Genomic DNA, 8,772 nt, shown 5'->3' with positions numbered 1-8,772 from the left:
GTAGGACACCATGAGTTTTAACTCGGGTGCTGGGTGTGAGCGCCTCATGTTTGCACAGTGAACACTTCGCCAGCAGAGCAACCCCTCAGTTCCCAAACAGATGCTGTACAGAGAAGAATGCCCAGGTTGACCCTTCCTTCTCATTCCTGTCTCCATTCACCTCATCCTGAGAGGCTAGGATTGTTGTCTGTGCATCCTGAACCCTTCCTCAGGTTTCCTCATCTCCACTGACCTCTGACAGGTACCAGCATTGCTCTGTATCTCCAGCACTGTCCTTCTGGATGCTGATATGGTACCTTGTCATGATCCTGCTTGGAAACCGTCAGGACAGATGTGAGCACACTTCTGCTTCGTTGTTGTGGCACACGGGTCTGGGATCCAGGGGTGTCAGGGAGGATGTAGAGAGACCAGGTAAACAGCCCAGGTGTGTGGTGCTGCTGCCACCCGGGTGTACCATGGCTGAGCCCCTCTGTAACAGACCAGGCTTGGTGATGTGCCTCTGGGCTGGTTGGCAGCCATCAGAACCAGCTGCCTCTAAAAACAAGAAGGAGCCTCACATGTGTCTCAGAAGAGCAGAGGATCTGACACCAGTACCTCGACTCGCACTGGGTCAGGAGTTGGGAGGTGGGGCATAGTGAGATTTCTACTGTGAACTGTCTTTCCCCCACCAAACAAAAGCTGTTTCAAGTTGACTCCTAGCATTTCTCGTTTGTCTGTCTACTTCCCTCTTGGGACTTTAGCAAGCAGAGATAATGGCTTGAAGACTGTCACCACGCAAAGACAGTTACTGCACACAGTTTACACACGGGAAAGCAAAGGCGCCCACATGGGAATTAAGGGGTTTAAGGTCACCTGCCTGCCAGGAACAGCCACGCCAGCCTTTGTCTCCCAGGCTGACCCCCAGAATTCATCCACTGTGGTGCCACCCTCACAGTCCTTTTCTGTATATCAGCCACACTAGTATTTACTTGACACATTTCCCAAACCATTCACATTTGTAACTCATTTTCAAAGAAAGTTTTCTTTCCCGCCACAAGGAGGGAAAAGTGCCCAGATAGCAGTGTTGGTTGTTTTCAGACTGGGTCTTATGTAGCCAGGCTGGCCCCCAATTCTCTACAGCACTGAGGGTGACCTGTAGCCAGGCTGGCCCCTAATTCTCTACAGCACTGAGGGTGATCCTAGAGTTTTGATTCTATTGCCTCTACATCCTGAATTCTGGGATTACAGATGTGTACCACCACATCTGGTTTGTGTAGCAGTTAAACCGCGGGCCTTGTGTATACTAGGCAAGCACTTTGACAACTGAGCCAAGGAAAAAATAGAGCACTGTTATTAGATTCAAGCCAGATACTCCCTGATGGGGAGCTGCCATCTGCAGGAAAGAGACATCTGTGTTAGAGAGGTTTAAAAACAGATTCACCCCAGACCAGAACTTTCTCACTGATGTCACCTGAAGGATGGTCCGAGCGGAAAGGTACTCACTCTCTCCCTCTGTGAGTCAATGTTACTTATTACCACACCTGAGTCACCCTGCACAAGCCAGCTCTCAGGCTACTAGAGTTAACAATCCGTGTGCAACCTGGGTTTTAATTCAATATGTAGGAATAAAAATGATGGACCGTCCAGAGAAATTCAAAGCAGTTTGCTGTGACTGTGAGGATGACAACAGGGAGCAGAGGCTAGACTCCCCACATCCCTAACAGCTCTTTGTTGTCTTGAGGGGCATGCATGGGAATCTGATGTAGGCCCTGTCCTCCAGAACAAGGCAGAGATGGTAGCTGGCACCAGTGTGGGTCCATAGCAATCATGATTTCGGAGTGTCTTAGTCAATGTGCAGCCTTCTGTGGTCACCCAATTTGGCTTGCAATAAGGAACTGAAATTAACATAAGAAGCTGTGGGTGGCTAAGGGAGCATGGGCAAATTAGAAGGTATCCAAATACAGGATATGAACTGTTTGGGCAGCATTGTCATTTTCAGGTGGTCCCTTACTTGCTTTCTTTGCATGCTAGCTGAGCTTGGGAGGCTCTGGGCTCCCGACTGGTCTAGGGAGGCAGGTGAGTGGTGAGGCCACCTGCTTCTCACCTGGACATCTAAGAACCTTCTCGGAGAAGTCTAACACACCAGGAGAGGCAGCTGAACTCCAGACATTGTGCATCTCCGCCCTCCACATCATGCGCTGCCTGGTTCCTTGCCCCTCTGGGTCCTGCCTGCCGGAGTTGCAAGGTAAAAGGCAGGATAGAGAAAACTGATGTGATTAGAGTTTTCATAAGGTCTTGGCTGGTTCTCTGAACAGAGTCCCTGCTGTGGATTGGTGGTGAAGGTAAGAAAAGGTGTCTGTGACCCACTGGGTAGCATAGTGGGAAGTCTTCTTTCCTCTTGAGAGACACTGGCAATGTCTAGGTGCCTGACAAAGAGGTTTCTCAGCACTCAGCCTTCCAGGGGCCATGCTGACAACTCTTGACCCCAACTAGGTTTTGGGGGCTACCTGGTCTTTCATCTCCTCTTCTTCCTCCTCTTTCTCCTTCTCTTCTTCCCTAAGGATATTGAACCCAGGTCCTGTGCATGCTAAACAAGCTCTCTACCCCTGAGCTACATCTCAAGCCCAGGTCTGTCTTTGGGTAACTGAGGTGTACCCCTATAGGAGACTTCCACCCCATCCCTGGGAGGCTTGGCACTCCCAAACTGTAATCAAGCCTGGGGGGTATCTAGCAAGCAGGGAGCTTCTGGCAGGTTCTACTCTCTCTGTGTCCAGGTGGTTTCTGAGAAGTAGGTACAGGGGCAGATGGTGAGGACTGACTGTATCGTGTGGTACCTGATTTGAAGACAGCGCAGTGAGCACACCACTAGGCTATACTCTTGGCTGCATCTGCATTGTGCCTTTGAAACCATTGCTAACTTTTGAGTTTCAGATTTCCTCAGCTGTCACCCAGTGGGCTCAGAGGGATGTCTGTGTGGCAGGGGAATGGTGAGAATCGAAGAGTCCAGCACTTGATACTTTGTAGTAACTGACTGTCATCAGAGGTCCCCAGTGAAATGTTACTGTTACTGTGTGGTTAAAAGGGGTGGGATCCCTCTTCTCCGACTACCCTAAAATGTACTGCCTAAATCGTGGTGGCAAGTATCTCAGCTCAGCAGCATGCTGCTGGAGGTTCTGGGTGGGAGGTAGTGTTTTAGGTGGAGAGAAAGGTCAGAGTCAAACTTGACACAGTCCCTCAGCTGCAGATGAGGAAATCTAGTCATGAGGAGGGGAAATGACCTCTCCAAGAAGGCATGTCCTGGGAAAGCAGATGGTCTAAGAGCTTTATTAGTGGGTCTCAGGTCTAAATGCCCCAAGGAGCAGCTTCTCTATCTTTGTGGTTGTGCTGAGCTGGAGAGAAATTGAGGGCCACCAGGGCTGTAGGTGAGATGGCCTGTAAGCCAAGCACCTGCCCTGGAGCTCAGCTCCACTGCCTCCAATCTGGAGCCCTCTCCTCCTAAGCAGGGGCTGGCCTAAGTGAGATCTGTCTGGAGGTTGGGTCTTCTGGAGACGGTCAGTCCAAGCACTGGGTTGCCATGTGGATGCTTTTGAGAAAGCACGTGGTGGATGCTGCGTGGGGGTGGGGTGGAGATTGCTTATCTCTGTCTTAGGCCCAAAGCTGGAGGTGCAGATAGAAAGTGAAAGGGGAAAAAAAAAGCCACCACAGAGCAGGAGGTTAAGTAGCTGCCAGAAGACGGCCCGCCCAAAGCTCTTAGGAGTCGCTGAGGAGCTGGCGATAAAAAGAGATCCAGCGGCACGCAGGAGCTGGGGCACCGCCACGGTAGGTGTCCCCAAGGTCCCCTTTTGCAGTGGCTAAAGTTAGACGGAGAATCTGAGGCTTGGAGCCGGCAACTATTTGCTAGAGGTCAGATAGCTGGAAAGAGCTGGATGGATGTGCAGACGGTAGAGAGGCTTCACGGATCCTGGACCGGCTGCGTGCGGGACCTGGGAGCTGGGACCCAGAGCCCCAGGCTATGCGCAAAGCTGGCGGGGAGGGCGGTTGGGGCGGGTGGGGTTGGGGGTGGTGCAGGGGAGAGGGGTAACCTCGCAGGAGAGTCTGCCGCTCTGGGACACAGACGGGGCAGGTATGCACTTCACCAGTCCTCGGCATCTACCCAGGGACTCGCAAGGACCTACCCAGGGACTCGCAACCTTGGACCTTCATTTGCCTGTTGGGACATACCACTCTGGAGTCTTGGGTACAGACCACTTCTTGTGAGGACTTTTGCACATAGGGTGCAAAGGTCTGGAGAGGCCCTCACCTGTTTGACCCTCTAGGGGGCGAAGTGGAGGCGTCTGCCTTACTTGACCACATCTCTTAAGGAAAGTTGTGAAGAGTGCCAAAAGTGGGTGGGTAGAGCTCTCCCGAGACCCAGGCAGTTAGAACTGCAGCCACTGTGCCTAGCTTTGTATGGGACCCTAAGCATGTACCCTTCTCCAACAGAGTCCCACAGCTCCTGCCTCCTCCCCGGGCCTCACGCACCTAGTCCCCCATAGGGCGTCCCTCTTCCTTTCAACGCTAGGAGTTCCTTACTTCCAAGCCAAGTCTTAATCTGTGCCTCCAAATAAATAAACACGATTTCTCAGGCAGATTAAGGAAACTGGGCTTTCCTCCTTTGTAGCCTGGTGTAGCCAAAGGACGTCCCCTTCCGACTGCAAAACCTGCTTTCCTGGAGGCTCAGAATGAGGGTGGGGAGAAGTCCTCAGAGACGCCTGAGCAGGACGTCCCAGCAGCCCAAGCTTGGGAAATCTTCTGGGAAGCTGTTGATGGCAGGTCCCTAGCTCTGCCCCAGGCCTGGTTCTCTGGTACCAGGCCCTCCCCTAAGGTCTCAAGCAGGCCCTGGGGTACCAAGCCCTGCTTACCCATGTTCCCAGAGTGCATAGCCCGTGACCCTGGGTTAACCCAGCTCTCCGGGGGGATTGTAGTGACTTTCGAGGAGAGGCACTAATGTGATCTGGGGAAACTGAGTCTGGGGAAGTGGTCTTTGGTTGTTGTTTTTAAATACATGTTAATATATTCACGTATGTTAATTTATACTCATAATCAAGTAATATATAATAATTTATATATACTTATACAGATAACCTGTAATGGTATATATAATCACATTTATTAATTGATATGTTTATGTTTGATTTTGTTTTGCCAAAGACCATATAGCAAACTGCTGAGAGAGTCAGGATTTGAACCCAGATCTCCTGAGAACCCTGCTGCCTAGGTAGCAGATGTGAATTTCCATGAATGCTGGTGGGTTTCATGACAGCTAGCAGGCTGTCAAAGAGAGACCTGGTAGTCAGTGGAGCAAAGGCCATCTGAAGGGAACAGAACTTTTATTTGGCATACATTCTGGAAATAACTAGAGGATGCTGTGCCAAGGCCTTGTGGCAGTCTCAGGCAATCAGAGGAGTGGCTGGAGGGGGGGAGGCTTCTGATTTGGCTCTTAGGGCTGCCTTCAGTCATCCTGGCTGGTAAGTGGCTTCCCTTCTCCACCACTCCTCTGCAAAATGGGCAAAACATGAGAGACTCCTGGACAGCTGACTCGCGGCTTTAGAAACCCGCCAGCACGCAGGAGCAAGGGGCATCCAGAGAGCTGATGCACCTAAGGTGTGTCGCAGAGAGGCCGAGGCCGAGGGAACTTTGCACTCGGGGAACAGTCCAGCTTCTACCCTATTCAAGAGAGAATCTGGGCTTCACTGTCAGTGTCTTTAACAAGATTAGTGACTTCCTCTTCCTCCCCTTGCTCTTTCTCCACTTCCTCTCTTCCTTCTCCTCCTCGTCCCCCTCCTCTTAAAAAATGTAGTTGCATTTTGTTTATTTATTTATCTAGTTATGGTGTGGAGGGGGCAGCGCATGTGCCGGCATGCATGTGTGGAGGTCAGAGGACAGGCCTGCACCATGTGGGTCCCGGGATTGAATTCCGGTTGCCAGGCTTGGCCACAGGCACCTTTACCCACTGAACCATCTCACTAGTTCTCTCGCCCCTGTTTTGAGACAAGGTCTAGAATGTAGCCCCGCTAGACTCAAACATGCCGTTCTCTTGCCCCAGGCCCCCTGAGGGCTGGAGGTTGGGTGGGGGGTGTCACTACTTTAACACAGTGATAGAAAAGTTGATGCTATTTTTCAATAGCGCTGTTTTGTTTTGGTGGCGGGTGGCATCATCGTTTCCTGGACGTTCAAGACAGTGATAGAAAATATTTTTGTAAAATCATGGTGAAAACATGCAACATAAATTTACTACTGAGCATGTTCATAGTGTTCTGGAACCATTGCTACCTCTGTCTCTAGAACTTTCCCGTCTCCTCCCAAACAACAAATCTGGGCAATGACACAGTAACTCCCTCCTCCTGGTTCTGGTGACTTCCATTCTGCCGTCCGGTTTTCTGATTCTGACGCTCAAAGAGCTTTGGGTACGTGCAGTCCTTCAGTGCCTGGCTTCCTTTGTTAGCACATCTTCAGGGTTCATCCCCACGGCCTCCTCTGAACACAATGACAGAAGAATGAGCTAACACAGAGAGACCACGTGTTGTGTTCATAGGCAGTACTGATGTGTACTCAGCCTGTTCCTGCCCTTGAACTATGCCTTATTTGGGTTTTTGTTATTTGTAGTTGTTTGAGTTATAATTTTGAGGACCTTGGGAGTAAGGTCCTCACTCTGTACCCCAAGCTGGCAATCTCCTGCCTCTGCCTCCCCAAAGTGCTGGGGTCACAAGTGAAGTGTGCACCACCACTATGCCCAGCAGCCTATGGACTATTTTATAATGTTGCTAGCTTTAAATATTGATGTCAAAGAATCTGTTTGGTTACTTGCTTTTGATTTCAAAAAGCTATTTCTTTCTTTTATGTTTTAGTCTTATTCTAACTCCAAATGGCTTCACATTCACTAGATTATCTGCCTAAACCTCCAGAGTGCTGGGATTATGGGTGTGAGCCACCACAGCAACTAAATTTCCTTCATTCATTTATTTTTACATTTATTCATTTATTTGGCTGCATTGGTTTTGAAGCCAGTACCATGGCATGACTGTGCAGGTCAGAGGACATCCTGTGGAAGTCAATTCTCTCCTTCCAGTGTGTGGCTCCTGGGGATCCCCTATACCCGCTGAGTCATCTCTACCACCCAAGTAGCTCTCTTTTAAAATAATTATATTTGACCCAGACATAGTGACACATCTGTAAGCCCAGCACGTAGGCGGCTGAAAGATACAGCGAGACCCTTTCTCACACACACAAATAAAGACCCCAAACAACCTTGTGTGGTGGCACATGCCTTCAATGCCAGCTCTTGAGTGGCAGAGGCAGGCAGATCTCTGAGAGTTCAAGACCAGCTTGGTCTATATAGTGAGTTCCAGGCCAGCCAAGGTTAAATAATGAGGTCATATCTCAAAATAATAATAACAATAACAACAACAATAATAATAAACATAAACATCCCAAACAATAAAACCCACCTGTGTGTTTCTTCAAAATGTTAGTGTAAGGAAGACGCTAAGGTAATCAAATTAGATATTGTCAAACAATGACTCTCAGTTAGAGGAAAGAAAAAATGGGGCTGCGGAGGAAGAAGTGTCACACCTGCCTCTGAAGTTTCTAGCTGAGGGGAAGTATAGGAAATATGGCAGAATGCAGGGAACTGTGGGAGGAGCCAGGCAACCTAAGGGGTGGAGTCTGCTTGGCAAGGGATAGACATGTGGCCTTGGAAATTAAGCCTCCCTTCTTTTTTAAAAAAATATTCATTTTGGCCGGGCGGTGGTGGCGCACGCCTTTAATCCCAGCACTCGGGAGGCAGAGCCAGGCGGATCTCTGTGAGTTCGAGGCCAGCCTGGGCTACCAAGTGAGTTCCAGGAAAAGGCGCAAAGCTACACAGAGAAACCCTGTCTCGAAAAACCAAAAAAAAAAAAAAAAAAAAATATTCATTTTGTATTATTTTAAATTATGTGTAGGTATGGTGTGTGTGTGGGGGGGTGAGCTGGAGTTACAGGGACAGTGAGCTGTCTGCCATGGGTGCTGGGGTCCAAACTCAAGTCCCCTGCAAGAGGGACAAGCGCTTTTAACCACGGGGCTGTCTCTTCCGGCCCCAGCTTCACTTCTTCTTCAGCATCAGTAGAGAGTGAGGGTGAGAAGAGGACCATTATGGGGGATGCTGGGCTGTAAAAGTAGATTGCTGCCAGATATAGTTAGCACACACTGGCAACTAGCACTTGAGAGCTGAGGCAGGAGAATTGAGTTCTTCGCCAGCCTGGGCTACACAGGGAAATCATGTCTCAGAAGAAAAACAAAATGTCTGCCCCTACAAGAAAACCAATCACATAAACCAAGGCCTGGGGATGGAGCTCGGTAACAGCTCCTGTCTGGTACACACGACTCTAGATTCTCCATCTCACCACAAGGGGGAGAGGCTGGGATAGTAATTACATCCCCAGAGGGAGAGACGCATATTAAATGGCAGCCGAACAGTCCCAGACTCTCCAGATGAAGCTTTGAGACTTGTCAGGCATCGGAGTCCAGAGAGTACTCCCTGACCCCCAGAAAACATCAGATCAAGTGCAGGTTTGTCAATGCATGCCTGTAAGCTGAGGCAGGAGGATTGCTGTGAGTTCTAGACCAAGCTGGCATAGAACATAGCCTGACCCTAACTTCTAAAACAAACATACAACAAAAACCCCCATAAGTGCAGCTCCCGGCCTCAGCTGCAGACCCTGCTGGGTAGCACAGGGTGCTGTTCATGTGATTCCCGCCCTTGAAAATCTGTTCAAG

The 8,772-nt window shown here is 49.8% G+C and overlaps 1 protein-coding gene across 5 annotated transcripts in view; it reads left to right on the top strand.

The window, feature by feature from the left end:
* Ciita (class II major histocompatibility complex transactivator) overlaps positions 1-8,772 on the top strand; it is a 49,920-nt gene that overhangs the window by 5,906 nt on the left and 35,242 nt on the right. Inside the window, exon 1 of one of the 5 annotated variants that reach the window (XM_076577873.1) lies at positions 1-2,224. This exon is cut by the window's left edge and continues 1,832 nt beyond it. The exons of 3 other annotated variants lie outside the window; for them this stretch is intronic. In XM_076577873.1, coding sequence (XP_076433988.1) covers positions 2,173-2,224 — 52 coding nt within the window. In that variant the 5' untranslated portion in view covers positions 1-2,172. Of the gene's footprint in view, positions 2,225-2,255; positions 3,799-8,772 lie in introns of those variants that run through there. One more of the 5 variants, XM_076577874.1, reaches the window with a different exon arrangement.

Source organism: Peromyscus maniculatus, chromosome 8 (genome assembly GCF_049852395.1).
Source record: "Peromyscus maniculatus bairdii isolate BWxNUB_F1_BW_parent chromosome 8, HU_Pman_BW_mat_3.1, whole genome shotgun sequence".
Classification (NCBI taxonomy): domain Eukaryota; kingdom Metazoa; phylum Chordata; class Mammalia; order Rodentia; family Cricetidae; genus Peromyscus; species Peromyscus maniculatus.
Note: the sequence above shows the minus strand (reverse complement) of the source record. Positions and strands in the feature narration are given on the sequence as shown.